Source organism: Caretta caretta, chromosome 6 (genome assembly GCF_965140235.1).
Source record: "Caretta caretta isolate rCarCar2 chromosome 6, rCarCar1.hap1, whole genome shotgun sequence".
NCBI lineage: Eukaryota > Metazoa > Chordata > Testudines > Cheloniidae > Caretta > Caretta caretta.
The window spans coordinates 40808806-40827226 of record NC_134211.1 but is presented as its reverse complement, the minus strand read 5'-3'; the positions used below and the strand labels follow the sequence as shown (position 1 = coordinate 40827226).

Sequence of the window (18421 nt, the reverse complement as noted above, 5' to 3'; positions counted from 1 at the left end):
TGGATTAGGTATATGGGTCAAAATCCTGGCTCCTTTGTCAATGACAAAAGTCCCATTGATTTCAGTGGAGCCAGGATTTCACTCATGGTATAGTTCAAGATTTGGGTTCAAGGCTAGGATTTACAATGATGCCAAAACCTTCAACACTGTCCTCTCATGACTTAGGTGGTGGAAATATCACAGAATCAGCCTGAGGAAGAAAGAAAAATGTAGCTATTTTTGCAGGATTCTGATAAAATCTAAACTGGAAAATGGGCTCCTAACTGGAATCAAAGATGAAGGGATGAATTTGATCACCAAGACTTCGAAGGGATTTGGATTTGAAGTTCCAGTTTTGGCCTAACTCTAATGCTAGTTCTTACCTTTACATATGCTATCCTTCAAATATGAAGCTGGATCATGGTCATGCTTACATGGGCATGCAGTGGGGTGAAAAATAAGGACTCACCTACATTGCATTACCTGGATAAAGGTAATCCAGAATCACGAGCTGTTCTCAAGTTGTTCACCTATGTTGCTTGGAGCAACTAGTGATGGGGAGTTGGTATGGCCATGGCTCTGCCCCACAACATGCCAGCCAATAATGCTGGTCAGCCACACACAAGAAGGGAAAGAATATGCTGCACAGCTCAAAGGGATCTAACAATTCCCTTCCCCTAGGACAACTGGGAATTCTGGGAAGAAGCCTGGAACAGGCTGTGCCTAACCAGCAGAATTTAGCTCATAATTAAATCTGTTGGAGAACAAATTTCAAATATACCTTTGAATAAGAACATGAACTATGTAGGTTAGAAGTTTAACCCTAGAGTTGCATCTCTTGATGATTCTCTATGTGAACACGGATATCTTACATAATAGCCTGAATACTTTCCAAAAATTATAATAGTAAACCATTGGCACCATCATAACCAGTCAGAACACCACACACTTGGCTCAATTTTATTCTCAAAAGTACCTGTGAAATTCCACTCTTTTTTGGCAGAGAAACCCACGTACAGCTCCAGGCTTCACCTAGTTTTGAAAATGTGGCTTTGGCATAGAAATGTGACAAGCTGCAATTCTGGGAAGAAAATTAGTGTGACCAACAGAAGGTTGGTAGAGGCAGAAGGGTCTTGGAAGAAAACATAGGGTATGAATATCGGCCTTAAAAGAGATGCTTTAACAGCAGAAAGAAAAGGAGTACTAGTGGCACCTTAGAGACTAACCAATTTATTTGAGCATAAGTTTTCGTGAGCTACCGCTCACTTCAAGCTTATCCTCAAATAAATTTGTTAGTCTCTAAGGTGCCACTAGTACTCCTTTTCTTTTTGCGAATACAGACTAACACGGCTGCTACTCTGAAACCTGTCATTTAACAGCAGAGATGATCTGGAGAGAAGACAGAGAAGTCTGAAGAGGAACCTGAGAAAAAGAACCTTGAATACCTGGAAGAAAGAGAGAAACCTAATCCCGGGAAACAGCCAACCAAAGTGATTAAAAATCTGATTTAAATATATTTGATTTTATTACAAGGTTTACAGTAATAGTATAGGTGACTTCACTGGAGCTTTAACAAGTTACATCAGGTGAAGATCTGCCCTTAGATCTGTAATTAGAAATTATGATGATGGATAATTTCTTATAAGACTACTGAATTTTATTTTGTAACTGTCTAAGCAAGAATACACTGAAATCTTTACTGATTAACTTTAATCTTTGGCTAAATTAGTATAAGACAATAACATGTTTAAATAAGAGCAAACAGAGTACCACTGAGCCTCATAAAGCTGTCTCAGTGAATGTTAGCAACAATGTCATCTGTTAAATAGTACAAAAGTAGTAGAAATTACATTTGATCAGACAGAACTATCCAGCAAACTGACCCATTTTTATCAAGCCTGATCTATGATCATCACTGGACAAGATCTAGCCATCTAAGGTAAGTGTCTGCCTATGTTTAGTTACTGCTATCTTGTGACTCTTATTCTGACCAGCAAATCTGTCTTAGGGCATGGCTACACTTGCAGATGTAGCGCGCTTTGAGTTAAACCAGCCTTCATAGAGCGCAGTAGGGAAAGCGCTGCAGTCTGTCCACACTGACAGCTACAAGCACACTGGCATGGCTACATTAGCAGCTCTTGCAGTGGCCACAGAGAGCAGTGCATTGTGGTAGCTATCCCAGCATACAAGTGGCTGCAACGTGCTTTTCAAATGGGTGGGGTGGAGTGTGACAGGGAGTGTGTTGTGTGTATGTGGGGGGAGAGAGAGTGGGTTTTTGGGGGGCTGAGAGCATGTCAGCATGCTATCTTGTAAGTTCAGATAGCAGCAGACCCCCCTGTCCCCCCGCCTCTCTCTCTCTCACACAGCATTCCACGGTAATGGTTGCTTTGTCTCGGAGCAGATAAGCATGCCGGCTGTCAGAAACGGAGCTTCCAAAGGGCATATCCGCATTCCTACAGCAAGTTCAAAACAATGAGAAGAGTGGCCACTTGATTTAAGGGGATTATGGGATGTTTCTGGAGGCTGATCAGAGCACAGTAATACAACACCTCATTCACACTGACACCCGGGCATTTCAGCCAAGATGCAAGAAGTGTTAATCTTCTCGCTGAGGTGGAGTACTAGGAGCGCTCTAGCTGTGAAGTCAGAGTGATCTACGTGCCTTGCCAGTGTGGACGGATAGTGAGCTAGGGCTCCCAGAGCTGCTTTAATGCGCTCTAACTTGCAAGTGTAGCCAAGCCCTTTGTCTCCACCTATCTCATAGTTAGACCCCCTGCCATGCTCCCTCCAAAAGGCCAAAGCAGTAGGTTGTTAGCTTTGGTGAAAGAGATAGCGTAAAGCTACAATAAATGACTTTACAATAGCAAGAATATTAACTTAGGATCTTACGCAATATCCTCTGAAGTCAATGGAAAGGCTACCATTAACTTCAGTAAGTGTTGGAGTAGGCTCTTAATTAAGCTTCTTTCTTTTGGTAAGAACAATTTTCCACTGGTTTGCTCTGTAATTAATTTTCTCTTTAGTATACTATGTGTCTGCTTCAGGTGAAGGCTTTTTGTGTGTGTATGTTCAACATTAGGCTCTTTTCCACCTAATAAAGATTTTCTGCCAAAAATAGTGACAGTCTTTTAGGCATTAAAAATGGTGGTAACTTGTCTGCAGAAGCACAACAAGCAAATATGATTGTATAGCTCATGGAGTAGCACTTTCAAAGAACTTGGGATACCTGTGAAGATTATGATGTGTGAAATGTTTTGCCTGCCACTTTTTTCTGCTGCTGTTCATTTCTGCAAGGAACCAGTGCAGAAGCTGAAGAACACAGTTTATTTTTAGATCATTCCTGATAAAAAAGTGGACTTTAGAACATTACAAAAACAGATATCTTTAGAAACAAGTTTAATTATGATTCTTAATCAATTCAATGTGAATTACTTCACCTATATTCATATGCTAAAGCTATTTTTCTTACTGAGGATTGTTCTCCAAATTACATATATGTATTTTAGAATAGATCCCTGCAACTATTTCCTTCAAACACAAAATCACTGCAGACAGCCTTTGCAAGAATAGATTCTGAAAATTCATTTTAATTATCCAGTCCCTCAATACTGTGGACTAATTCTGAAAGTTATGGAATTTACATAGCCAACAGTCACAATACTTAATTATTTCCTTAGATATGGAGCACACATTGCCATGCACTTTTGGAAAGCAGTTACTGCACATGCATGCACAAGCACTGTAACTGATTTCCCAAGCTCTGTGCATTGTATACAGGCGATCAGCCGTCAGAATGCAGCATTTTTTAAATGCATTTTATGTCACATCAGATTAATTGTTCAGAAGAGTACGCCAGTAGATTGCAGTCAACTTGAAATAAATAAAGATAATTTGCTGACGACATTTTTTCACCGTTCTTCTGGAGTCATTTGCTTACTGACAGCCAAAGCAATTCCTCCCTTCTGGGAAAAAATAAAAGAGAATTTCAGTAAAACTTGCAATCAAATTAAAATATATTTTTTTCAGAATAGGTATATTAAATATGATGTTTTAAAAATTTATAGAAGCAGTTCTTTTAAGGTCTGATGTGAGTTATGAAATCTAATTTTGTTTTCATAGCTCTGTGATAAAATTTTATCAATGTTATAAAAAGGGTCTTTACTAAGAATGACCGGAAATCTGAACTACCTGGTCATGCAATAAAAACACATTCCTCTACTGCGAAGTGTCAGACAAGCAAAGTTTAGCTGAAAATTGATCGATAAGTCTTCCTTTTACACTTGAGTGCACTCACTTTTTCTTCATAGGATAATAGGGGTTTTTTTTAATGGTTTTTCCATTAACATCAGACTTTACTGTTAGCAAGAAAAAGGCAGACATAAAAAGAAGAGACAGAAACAGTCAAGAAAAGCTTTAGTGATCTTTAATGATATGGTGCTACAACTTAGAGATGGGTTTTGTTGTTGTTTTTTTTTAAACAAGTGACAACTTAAAAACTCTCGGATTCTTCCAGCAGTGCAAAGTGGCAGTAAAAATCAGCTTCACCACCTATCTGGGGTTTTTCCTTATGCTGGGGGAATCCCTGGGTGGCATAGAAGCTATGCTCTGTGACATGAGTTGTATTTCCTGTACTGGGTCCAGGGTAGTAGCAGGAGGAGACTCCATGTTTCTAAAACTAAACTCGCTCTTTATTAAAGGAACTGCTTACAGAGATGCTGTAACTGCAGGTAGAATTCTAACCATGTACACATACACTGGTCTCCTGGCCTCCTCTACACTATTCTCCCCTGAAATGTGGGTTCCTCCCTTCAAATTCAATGTAGGTTGCGTCCAGTTGGACAGCTGTTTTTTTTAATTTGTGGGGCAGAGAAAGCAAAAACAAAAGGTTTTGCTGAGTTTCTCAAAAATTTGCTGAGCAACAAGATGCTTAATTTTGAGAACTCAAATAATTTTGGCAAATTTGATTGTCTTTTTCCCCAAATTTCACAATATTCTCTTTCTTTACTCAGAACACTACCATTGTCTGTGGCAAAAGTCTGCAAAAGTGCACAGGTGAATAACCGCTTCTTCATCCTTATGGCAAAATGAAGAGCCCCATAAATTTGCTGTGCTTCATCTGCATGCTCAGCTCTGTCTGTGAGTTTGACGCTGTGTCGCTTAACTGTTATATTGGGTACTTATTGTTCTTTTTGAATATTATTGTAAGCAGGAATGAAGCTAGGATTTTTGAGGACAAGAAATTCATTGGTGTCCCTGGCTTACCTATATGTGACATCACCAGCCAAAACTGCAGCAGTCCAGTGTACTTATAGACAGATGTCAAATGAATCAGAACTGTGAGACCATATAATTTAATCCCTGATTTATGAAACAGGAAATGTGTATACTAAGGGACTGATTTATTATTATAAAACATTCAGACCTCTGTCTTGCGAGGTCACTGCAATTTGTCTGCTTTGTTGGGTTAGGCAAAAGTGGGTGCTAATCTGCATTAATAGCTCTTCCCTCAGTTACTCCAAAACGCAAACCAGAGAAGTGCCTCCCCTTTTTATTGATTTTAATTTGCTAGGCTTACCTTTCCCCTAAATTGGTCACAGTTTTATGCAGAAGACTGAAAGGTAACATTGAAAGGTTGCCTTTCTCCTGCATATTCACTTGAAATATTTAGTTTATTAAAATTCATAATCTCTTTCACATTAGTAAGATTTTTTAAAAACTTTTGCTTCAACATTTTTCCATACAATAGCTTACCTGTGAATATAAGAATGCCTGGTAATTATCTCATGACAGGAAGGATTTTAGATCTTTCAAGAATACAACATTACTTGTGGCTAACATTCTTTTTAAAAAACAAAATAGTTTTATTTATTTAGTTCTTTTAGGAGAGCAATAAAAGATTGATTTATAAGCACATACTATTGTGCATGTTCGGGAGAAGAAGGGGTTCGAACAGGCCAGATCCCTCGTTGTACTATAGCATATTTGCATCACTAAAGTGATTATAAAGCTTCCCTAAAGGTTCAGCAGGCACAAAAATCCTGGCTCCAATTCACTCCTTCCTGTTTTCTCCTTCTCTGGCATACAGTTTGCAAGGGGGTATGTCTGGTGATCCCTGGCCAGCGTTATTGCCCATATGAACCTTTACAAGCCAGTGCAAGTTAAGCGTGCCAGTGTTGAACTGGCTCCTGGAAATCCAGAGGTATAAGGGAAAAACAACCGGGGCTTTAGAATACCTTTGCCCCCTCTTCTCAGGTGTGCCAACCAGAAGCTCTTATGCAGGTTAGGAGCTGGACCAGAGAAGTCTCCTTAGTATCTTATTGCTTATATGTTAACTTGACTGAAGGCAGTAGAATAAGACTGCTTTAAAAGACACATGGAAAAATAAAATAAAAAAAGGAAAGGAAAAGAAAAGAAACAGGAACATCCTGAGGGAAAGAGGCTTAAGTAGCCTAACATTTTGGATGGACAAATACACATATTTCTATGAAACCCATGAATCTCCCACCCCATATTATTACATATAATGCAAATTCAAGTTGAATTTAACATGCTACAGAAACTATGCAGTTTGCATGACCTTTTAAAAAGGCAGATTTTTATCACCAGCTGAAGGCAGTTCAATTAAAATTGGAGGTTTAACCACCCAAAAACCTAGTGGAACTGTCTTGATGTGTTTTAATGCTAATTGCAAACTCTATGCAGCTAACAGAAAACAAAGCCGCATAGCTACTTTTTCAGTTCTGCCTCTTATCTGTAGATGGTAACTTTGCAGTACCTTCATAAGGGGATTATAATATGATTTTGAAGTGATCTTTACTTTAGGAGTTGACTAAGGCTAAATGAGGCCTGGATCCACCAAAACTGCAGAGATGCTTCCTCTTCACTTCCTCAAACTCCTTGATCTTCATTTTTCATTATCCCAAACAGGGACTTTTCTCTCAGACCCTTTTCCCCTCCCTCATTTTCTTCCTGGGCTCTCCCACCAATGGGCTATCTAATTTTGCTTTCAGTTTATTTAAGATAATAAGGATGTACAAATGTAAGAGAGTGCAGAATTTGGCCCTTCTCATTTATTCACTGAGTAGGTCCCTTTCAGGCCACTTGACCAAGATTCCTAGTATAATGCCTTAGCAGATCTATTGTATCGGGAAGCAACCTCTTTTTAACCATAATCTTGGGGGAGGGGTACTTCTTTGTGGATACAGAAGAAATGGATCTCATAAGAAATACAAAAACTGGAGCACAAATGCCAAGGAAGAGTGAAGTATTTTGGTGTTTATATAGAGCATCTCATAAAGTTCTAACAGTAATGAACCCCAGAAAGGAGACCCACAGAAAGCGAACATCTAAATGGTTGTTATACAGTAGTTACAAGCAATAATTCCTGTTCCACTATGCTTATCAAACTGGACCTGAACAGAAACATACACTTTCTTATAAAATAAGAATCCACACAAAATTTCAAAAACACAAAGTGAGGGTAAACTTTTTTGAGATTCTAAAAAATCAGCTATTTTTTTTAACTTTAAAAACAATCATGTGCCTCTTCACTACCTTGTTTTGGTCAAAGGGTTTAAGGTATATTTAATACAGTACATCAAAAAAAGACAAGGGTGATACGTGATGGGATACAGAGCACTTTATCAACAGGTGTCTAGTTCAAAACTGGTTAAAGTCAAAGTAATTAATCTCACCAGATGGGTTGTGATGACCTATATGAAAGGAGTTGTTTGTCTCACTCCAGTTACTAAATGACAGTGTCTATATACAAAAATACCATCAACACAATTATTACTAAATGGCACCCTTGTTAGCCTTAGAGAGATTCCATGAATTGAATTGGCATATAGATTGAACTAATCCTTCCCCAACCCCCAGCACACATCCTCTTTCTCCATATTATTTATTTAGGGCCTAATCCAAAACCCACTGAAATTACCAGAAAGACCCCCAAGACCTTGGATTGTAAACTCTTTGAGACATGGACTGTTCTGTCACTGTGACTACATATGTATAATGCAGCTCCTATCTCATCTGAGCAATTATTGTAATACAATTCCTTTAACTCAGTAATAATGATAAGATATTTTAAGATTTAGGATGGAAACACATGACACTTCTATTTCACCCGATAGAATTTGGGAGTTTGATCTGCATTGTATGGTACTGTATGCAGCATCAGTGACAGAACTGAAATATGTTTGTTTCAGCTGTGCCAAACATGGGGTATACTTAATAGAGCTGGTCAAAATTTTTAAAATGTCAATTTTTTGATACCCCTCCGAACATTTCAAAGATTTTCATCAAAAATGTTCATGTTTTTTTATCAGTTCCAATATCTAATATTCACACTAGTATACATTGCTAGTGCAAATTTGGTACCATATATTTTATTGTTCTGTTCTACTCTCTGACTGCAGTTGCTGCTGCCATCATTTTCAATTGTCCAATGGTCCTGTGCCCTGCTGAGTTGGAATTATAGCCAGCAACAGCACCTCCTGGTCTTTACTAATGGGAATGGATGTCTCAGAAATGATTTACTCATCCCAGGAAGACACAAGTGATCTAGTGGGACTATCAGCGATTTGTATAAATAAATAACATACTTGAAAACAGTATAGATGTGGGGAAAGGCAAATAATAAATCACAGAAAAAGAAGGGAGGTGGAAATGTGAAAAGAAAGAGCTGTTCAAATAAAAGGCATACTTAAACACTTCGTTGCTAAAATTCACTGCAATTGTGGTGCTGTCCCTTTAAACTGACATTTCATAGTATAATGTTCTGCATTTTCTGTATGTACCTAGGACAGTTGGAAGCAGTCAAGAGGTTAAACCTTATTCATTATTTCTTCAGTAATTTAAGTCTACATTTATCTTTCAAAAGATCTTTATCAAGTCTTTGAAAGAAAAGATAAGTAAAAATTCTAACTGACATTTCCTTAGTGTTATACCCTTTTTCCTGTAGGTGTGGTCACTCTAGCTTTTTCATTCTTTGATCTTTGAAGAAGAAACTATATATGTCTTTTAAATCTTTTCCAGTCACCTAATATAGTATTTTGACCAATTACAGAGCTTAATAATGATGAATAAGGGCAAGATTATTGCTGAAAGGGACAGTGTCAAGTTCTATTTCTTTCTTACAGCAAATAACTTGGAACCAATTTGCCCTTTTGCAAAAGGTTTTTTCTTGTGTTTTTAATGAAATTTGAAATTAACATTAATTGTGTGCTAGCAATATCAATTATGTTAACGTGCTACTGGCTTTTCCAATGCTCACCACTTTTGCTTGAGGTGTTGCACCAATTATTCATACTGTAGTTGTACACAAATAGACATCCTGGTCAACAGCCATCAATACTAGAGATATACAACTCATGACTGACACCCCAAAAGCACAGGCCACCCCCTGGCAGAAACTGAAAAAACTTGAGCATGTCTGAGATATATTTAAACTATAGCAAGAGAGTAGCTCCCAGACACACAGGCCTGGTTTGTAAAATGGTCACCAAGACTGTCGTAGCCTTTGGAGCTGCTTTGAGTTATCTCCACCGGGTACCGCAGAGGTTGATCTACATGGCAGTTTGTTCTACTAGCCTCATCCCTACTCTCCCTGTACCTCTCCATCAAACTTTGCTTTGTGGAAGATGCTAAAAACAGCATCATCATTGCAGACTATGCACGAGCTTAGGAAATTTTGTCTCCCCAGTGCTTAAACAGAACTGACTGATTCTGCTGCCCCTGGGGCTTTCCACAGGTGTCGGGAAAGTGGGAAGATTTTTCCCAGTGCATCCTACATGATGCTCTTCCTGAATTCAGAAAATAGCAACTAGTAGCAAATACTCAGCCAAAAAAATATAAAACATTTATCAGCGGCGTGGCTAATTACATTGAATGCTCTATCCACAGGCTGGTGGGTAGCCAGCCAGCTAAATATCTTAGCTTACCTAGTTGTTGAGGTGGTAATGAGCACTGGTAGTAAGAGCCAGAAGTGAACTGGGACTTTTGGCCTACATTAGAAAATTATAGTCACCATTAATATGTTGTGAAATTATTAAATGCTTTCATATTCTCAATCAAGGCATTGTTCATACCATGTAAAATAATTCTAAAACATTAATTAATATTTAAAATAAAATATACCTTTATAGCTTAAATAAGGAATGTTTTCATGACAAAAGGGTATTCCTTCAGTGTACAGATATATGTTGATTTGTTATCATCAGAAAAGAGCATTGAAACACTTTTGGTATTCAAGGAACAGAGTAATTCCCCTTATAAATAATCACATGGACTTTACAAATTGATGTAAGGGGGAAAAATAGGTTGAACACCAACCTTCACAATGATCTTTTAAATTATGGGCAAATTTTGCTCCCATTTACAATAGTGTAAATAAGGAGTAACTCCATTGATGTCAATGGAATTACAGAATTACAACCATGTAAAGTAAGAGTAAGAGAAGAATCAGGTCCTAGAGATTTTTTTCTATTTTTTATATGTATGAATACGAACATTTTAGTGAATTTCAAAGTTGAGACAGATAGACATATACAGTACATGAAAAAGTTAGAGACAAATGTATAGATCCTTCGGCTGCAAATTTTTCGGTTGGCCATAGAAGGGCAGGCGGTCACAAAAGAGGGTATTTTTCTTTTTCTTGAATACATCTTGCAAGTGAACACTTCGAGGCTATCAAGTCCTCATGTTAATTATGGATAAGAAAATGGTTTAGACAAGAAAAGCATGAGATATGCAGGCAAACAGAGTTCTCTTGAGGATACAGTGTACAGTCTGGTCATTGGTCTGTCACTGCTGATTTACATTTGGTTCACCTTAACGTTTCTGTAGCAGCAGGAAATATATTTTTCAGAGAAAGCTGTCAGGTTCAGGGATGTTGATACCATCCTAGCTTAATAATAAAATGATTCTTGTTCATACAAAAATATTGAAATCTGATTTGTGGCCTACGTGGAGCTGATTCAAATGGATAAAAAACAAAAACCGGACATTACCAGGTTTATTAAAAATGTGAAGTGGTAGAATACATCTGACGTAATCATGTAGTCAGGCAGCTATATGGGAGCCAATTACTACTAGATGGACCACCTAAGTTTCAACCAAATGGAACATTTCCATAATTTAAAAAAGCAAACATTTGGAAGAACAAGTACTGAATTTACTTGACAAGCACTGACAACAGTAACTATGAACTACTATAACTAACTTTGGGTGAGTCTATTCATTTATTAAAGTCTGTTATTCAAAGTAATTTTATATTATCCTTTTGGTTAAATTTTGAACTCTGATTACATTATGTTTTCTGTTTACTAGTGACAAATAGTAAATTTTACCAATTGATCTTGGGGACATTGTAAAGCTGGGAACAAAAGCTCCCTATTTTCATTTCATGAATATTGACAATCAATTGATGATTCTTTTAAGCATCTGATAATTTAACTCAAGATAATTTTTTACCAGGGTTTTACCACAGCAAACCAGCTATCTATCCCCCTCCCCGCCCAGTACATCAAGTTGTATTTCCTGCAAAACTGACTTTTCCTCTCATAGAAACCAGAAAAAACATCTGAAGTGAACCAACACATTAGTGTTTTCACACAGACTGGATTTTCTTTCTGATTATGGCTGGTGGAAGAGGAGAGCTGTTTGCCACAGCCCAGCTGATATTCATAATGTGTAACTGGGAGACAGTATCCTGTCACACTGTAGCAATTACAACAGCTTTCTTGGAGGCTGGGGGGGGGGGGGGGAGGGGAGAGGCGATAGAACAATTGGCAGCCTTCCTTAGCACTTAGGGTGGTAGACTGAGATATGGATTCAGCCAGACTATTACATATATACTGTTTACCCATCATTCTGCACACTGAACTCCCACTAAAGTGAGTGGGAGTTTTAAGTGCAGATTGTTCGCTGGATCAGGCCCTAATTAGCTGGGCTGCAATTTACCTCCAGATGAGACCAGAAAATAAGCGAGGAGAGGAATGAAAAAACATCATTAGCAATAGTTCAACTAGCCCCAGAGTACTAATCCTAATTTATTAGGGTTCTGTATTTGCACACTTCAGTGTAAAGAAAATCATATATAAAAAAAGAATGTCTAGTAAAATGCAAATTCCTATGCAGTTACAGTTTCATATCTGGTTTTGAGAATTCAACCACCAAATCCCTCTAAACATTTATTTTAAATTGTTTCTTTGGTTCTTTCTTCTTTGATTGAAGTAAAAACAGCCTGTATCCAATTATAAGTAAAATATTAAAAGCTGTTATGGAAAAGCAGTTAGTGGCTAACAATAGTCCTTATGATCTCTCCCAGCACAAATAACATCAGGGGAATGCTTAATCATGCTCATCACAGCCAGTCTCCTGAACTCAACACCAAAGACCATACGTAGGCACTTAGAACAGGGGGTGATAGGAAGAATTAATGTGGCATTCAGTTGAAATGGGCTCTTTCATTTTCATGGAGCTGAATCAGGGTTATTGAGCTCAGTCACACAGAGACTACTTGGCAAAGATCTAGTGAAATGGGGTTTTGGTTGATTTCAGGCCCTTGAAGAAATGGTCAGGACTATGTTTGTAAAGGTAACATTTGACCTACAATCTCCCCAATAATTTTTATGGGAACTGTTAGTTTTCAAGAAATGGAAAAGTGGGAAAATATTTCTTTAATAAGATGAGGGATTTCTCAGTATTAGCTACACTATCATGTCAATTTTATGATGGAAAGTGGTTGCAATGTAGTAAATTTTACTGATATTATTTACACTTTCATCAATGAATTCCTCAGCAATTTGAATGTTCAAAGATAAGGTAAATATCCCTATTTAAAATAAAAGTAAGGTGATGTAGTAAGTGGTAAGGTTACATCTTATGTACCATAATGATAAAGTTATATTTACTTAAAAATGTATTTGTAACTGTACAGCATTTACAGTGTTAGTAGAAAATGACTACGTTTGTACAATACAACCTGTCCTTTTAGTTTCTCTGAAGGCGAGACAACAATATTAGTGGCATCCGGACCTTGCTGCTTTCGGATTCTGGCATAAATAGCTCTAACTTCCACCTGCTGCTTGATGGCTGTGAGAAACATTTTAGAAAACAAATTATTAAAATTGTACTTTCAAAAATATATTATCAAGGTGTAGAAAACAGCTATGATTGATACTTATGATACTTGGAAGCTTGTATCCAGCCCGGTCACATACAGCACTACATATGTTAAAGGCATCATTACATAAGAGAATAAAGATACCAATAATACATTTAATGTGAACTACCTGAATTCTGAGCCATAAATCCCACTACAGAGCCTTTGAGGAAATGATTAGAGATTTCATGATACGTACGCAGTTCATATTGGTCATTACAGTTCTAGCCAACTTTGTATATCACATACGCTCTATGCAGAGATCAGAAGGCTGGTGTGTGTGTGTGTGTGTGTGTGTACAATCATTGAAGTGGAGACAGAAGAGCTGGAAACTGCAGCAGCTTGACCTTGTGGAGTTTCTAAGGAGTCATCCATTCAAGCATGAGTGTGTTTGGGAGTCTAGAAGAGAAAAGGGAGTGTGGCATTCTAATCCCAGGGATACCCAAGATCTTTGAGGAAGAGAAGCCCTAGTTCCAGAGATGGAAACATCTTAATGCAGGCCTGACCCTCCCTGCAGCTCTGCTGGGCCTATTCCTTCCTATAAGAGCAATAGTGCTATTGGCCAAGTCTCATCACAGTTATAAAGTAACAGCCTAACAGGGGACACTGAGGATGTTAATGTTGAAAATGACAAGAAATGCTGATCGAATATCCTAAACCTCAGCAGGGAATGAAATTTGGCTGGTCACCTGCTTTACTCCCATCATCCTTGTCACCAAAATCTTGTGGAGTCCTGACCCCACAGAGCTTCCATAGAGTCTCAGAGAGCTCAGGACAATACTGTGTTTCCTTTCAACACCTACCAAGAGAAATCTGGTAGATCTTTGTTTCATCAGCTTGCAGAAATGGAGGGGATAATCTAGTTTTTGGATTTCAAAAATTACTGGGATAATAGTCAGATTTAGCTTGGTACAAGGGAAATTTAAATATTTCAAGACAGAAGTGGAAGAATCAGGGAATATGATGTACTGGAACTCACCTGAGTGATACACTATATACTGCAAAATGCAGTTCCCCTAGTCATGACAATAATGTACCAGGAACATACTACATTTCATTGAAACACCAGCAGCACAACAATGGCCACTGAGGATAAACATTGACAGAGTTAATTCAGACCGGGTGAAGGTTCTGAAACTGAGTTAGAGCACATAATGGACTACAATCTGGAAAAAAAATCCCCTCAGTGAACATAGGGATCATTGGAATAGCCAACATACCTTCTCAGATTTTGATTAGTGGCGCTGGATGTAGGTTTACTTTGAAATTATTCTTTAGTTTCACATGTCAAGTAAGACTATGATCTTTTCTTATGGCTAAAATATTTTGAAATCAAATGTTATAATTTAAGGCACCAAATAAAAACTAGTTTTGAATCTATTCATGTGACTCTTGGTTATTAATACCATGTTCTAAATCATTCTGTACAAAGCAGATCAAGGGGATACCGAACAATCTATTACGGTGTATTATGTTTATAATCATTATGCTGCCTGCTTCTTTTCCCACCCGGTTCTAGCCAACGTGTCACAATAGAGCAGTATGTGAAAAGACAATACATTCATGGCATTTAGAAGTGCTACATCTCTCAATTATGAGAAATAGTAGTAAATAATTGTAACTGCACAACAGAAATACAGACTACATCTAGAATGTTTTGCTGCCAGTGTATGACCTCTTTTGGTCACCTCACTAAATTGAAATCATTTTGTAGTTTATGCCAAGAAGTGTGTGTGTGTGTGTGTGTGTGTGTGTGTGTGTGTGTGTGTGTGTGTGTGTGTGTGTGTGTGTGTGTGTGTGTGTGTGTGTGTGTGTATCTAATCTATCTATCCATCTAAAAGTAAAACCTTACAGTAGAACCTGGACTAAACATAGCTTAAAACAAGGGATTAATTTAATTAGGTGAGGACACTTCTAGCCCACATCAACATGAAGCAACATACATGTCAGAATTTACTAGCTACATCAGCTTTCCCAGACTAATATGTTCAATAATAAACAAAAGAAGGAAAATACTGTTTGTATGTATTGTTATACAGCCATCTAATTCACTGTTTCTTTTTAAGCAATGCCAATACAGTGGTCCTTTGAAATGTGGCTTTCTGATAACGCAGAATATAAATATTGATCACCACTTTCATTTCAGCTAGACAGAACATACTTCAGTTTATATGAGGATAAGATACTCACGAAAGCTACTGTTAGTTATATCACTATTAAATCTCTCTGTTGTTTTTTCTCAATTTCAAAGGGCTAGATTGTGCACCTTTGAATGGGAACACCTACCCTGTAGCTCCCCCTTTTGGCCAAGTATGGGTTTACTGAGGCCTTCCTCAGTTTCTCCTTAACTTAGGCACCCTTAAAAGAGTTCATACAGGCCAGATATTCAAACAGTCTCCTTCTGGGATCTCATTTATTATACCCAGCATGAAGTCTTTCAAAAGTAAACTCAAACCTTCAAAGTCTTCATCCCAGTTTCAGCTAGGACCAGCTCCTCCCTAAGGGTCTGTCCTCTCTAACAATTCATTTATTTTCCCCCAGTCCCAACCTAAGCACCAGCCTTCCTCCCCGAGGGCCTGTATTTCTACTCTCCCAGTACATATTGCCTGGAGCTTGACCTTCCCAGCTGATGTTCCCTCTTCCCTGCCCGCAATAGACTTCTTACTCCCTGCAGTGTCTGTAGGCACCTCCCAATCTGCAGCTATCATCCAGGTGAGGGTGATACAATACTTTGAATTACTGGAATTTAGATACCTACTGCTGGATTGATAAAAAAGGTAACACGTAGATAGTTTGCAATTTGGTATTTTATCACACCAGTAATACCAAGAACAAGCATGAAGGAAAAATAGGAAAATTAAATAAAAGCTTGAAGAGCAGTTCAATGGCTAAAGCAAAGTATTAATGTAAAAATAAGTCTGTTAAAAGAGAATCATTATAAAAAGACTTGGTTGGTTTTAATGTTATTTTAAATTACTGTAGTTTGTAAAGTGTCAAATTAAAAACATTGGATAAAATCCTGGCCTCATTTATGTCAATGGGAATTTTGCCCTTGTCTTCAGTAGGGACAGGATCTCATCCATTATGTACAGTTAAGTTACAGTTCAATTTAATCTCTCTGTCTAATAACAAACAGTGGCACAGAGCAAGTTTTGGCATCTTCTTTGATGAAGGTCAAATTTGAATCTGTGATTAATTACCTTTTCTGCTCAGAAAAGGATTTCCAGCAGAAACACACAGAAGCATGTCTCTCTCTATTTCATCCCATGACTGGAGTGGCTCACCATCCGGTGTATACAGAGCTTTGGCAGGCTGTTGCATATTTAGCTTGGTGGTGCAGTTATCCAACAGCTGAAATGGAGAAAACGGTGTTGATATTGAGCACTGCATACAGATGCATAGACTTATGCTGTAAAATAAACACAGAAATACAGTTCACCAGACATGGTGGAAGAACACCTAACAGATGATGAAAGGGATGTTACAGCACCTCTTGCTGTAGAATCTTCTCTGGATCCCAAACCTGAAATCCTTATTCAGGCAAACCTTTCATTAATGTTAATGAGAATTTTGCCTGAGAAAGAGGTCAGGATTTGGTTCAAACAAAGAAAGGCAGCAGAGACAGAAATAACACTGTAAAGAGGATATGAACAGAAAGCAATAGGGACATTCTATTAGAACTATCACTTTATATTGGGACATTTTAAAAATAAGCACCAAAAAAATAAAGACCAAAATTAATGAACCTTCAAATTACATATATTTGTCTGCATGTGAATGTTTAATATAATTCTATTGGCTCTCTCTGTTTAGCTCTTTCTGGATTTATGGAATGCTTTAGCTCAGTGTTTGAGCAATTTCAAGAATTTTATCTGTGGTTTGGTCTTAAGAGCAATGTATAGTTTCAGAATAAGACAAGGAAAAAGGCCTTAAAATGTGTGTGTGTGTCTCAATATACATACACACATTTAAATACATACACAAGTTTATATAAATGACTATGTGTATACAAATGAATACTTGTTTTATTATATTATTTCTAACTCTTCTAGGTAAGTATTACACACTTCAACCTTTAAATAAATAAGTCAAGATAATAAACTGATTGTTCCAAACAAACAGAAGTTGAAAACATACAAAAATCTAATCATTCGTGGCTGCTCTGCTCTCAAATCTGAAAGAGAATTAATTGGAGCCTACTGCAAGAGCTGCTCTGGCTCCCAGAGACACTCCATGGGGGAAGAGGGTGAAAGTCACTGCAATACTGAGGGAGAAGCTATGAGAGCAGCCTTTGCATGGGAAGGAGATTGTCCCCCTGAGTCACTTTGATGCCAGAGCAGGAGGCAAAAACTACTTTAATGCCAGGCTTGGAGTTACTACTTTATGCAACAATACACAATGTGTGGATGTGAGCATCTGTAATAATTCAAGGGACCAGGTGGCTGCAGTTGGAGGTCTTGGGGAGGACAGCAGTTATTGGAGAGGCGAAGGAAGCCGTAATAGAAGCTGGGAAATTGTGGGCAGGATAGGCATGCGTGATTTTGATAACCTGGGTCTCACATACATGTATTATATACAATACTAACTAAGCAAATATTGGAGGAGATAAATTTCATCTTGACGTTCTCATGACTACACAACCCACTTCATCTTTGCTCCTGTGCTTTTGTCATGTTTCTGAAGCCCTCATACTATAAAGAGAAAGGCTAGGAATCTCCTTTGAGGATCCTTGAAATAAGCAAATAAAACAGAGTGGGACAGATGGGGATGCAAAAACCAGTGGTTGTCAAAAAATGAAGAAAAAAAAAGGCTACTTTGTTAACAATTCACTTGATTTACCCCCTCTGGCATACAGGGGTGGGGCCAAAAGGCATTCCATTGCACCACTTGACTTGATTACCCTATTGCAATCCCACGGAAGGTCTGCTGAGAGAGGGCAGCTTTATCTTACAGTTGGGGCTCCATGAGAGCTCTGCCAGCACTGGGTGCATGAGGTGATGCAAATAATCGGTGCATTCCCCAGCCAGCATGATCACATTTCCTTTCTGGCCTTTTGAGGGCTGTACTGGCTAGATATGACCTCTCAGGCAGAGTGAGAGTTGCAGATGCTTTGTGCTGGCATGCACTTTCCCCTTATCATGGCCCTGTCTTCTTGGATCACATGGCTGAATTTGACTCATGTTCTAAAATCATATAATCATTAAAATGTAGGATAATCCTATTCAAAGGTTTACTTTAACAAATGATATTTCCTACAATAATGAAAACGAATAG

General features: G+C 38.0%; 1 protein-coding gene across 4 annotated transcripts in view; it reads right to left on the bottom strand.

Moving 5' to 3' along the window:
- Positions 1 to 1275: 1275 nt before the first annotated feature.
- Positions 1276 to 18421, bottom strand: part of DCDC1 (doublecortin domain containing 1) — a 418164-nt gene continuing 401018 nt past the window's right edge. For all 4 annotated transcript variants that reach the window (XM_048854576.2, XM_048854579.2, XM_048854578.2 and 1 more), the window contains 4 exons: positions 16348 to 16498; positions 12968 to 13077; positions 9924 to 9986; positions 1276 to 3941 (listed from right to left, as the gene is read on the bottom strand). In XM_048854576.2, the coding sequence (XP_048710533.2) occupies positions 9924 to 9986; positions 12968 to 13077; positions 16348 to 16498 (324 nt within the window). In that variant the 3' untranslated portion in view covers positions 1276 to 3941. The remainder of the gene's footprint in view (positions 3942 to 9923; positions 9987 to 12967; positions 13078 to 16347; positions 16499 to 18421) is intronic.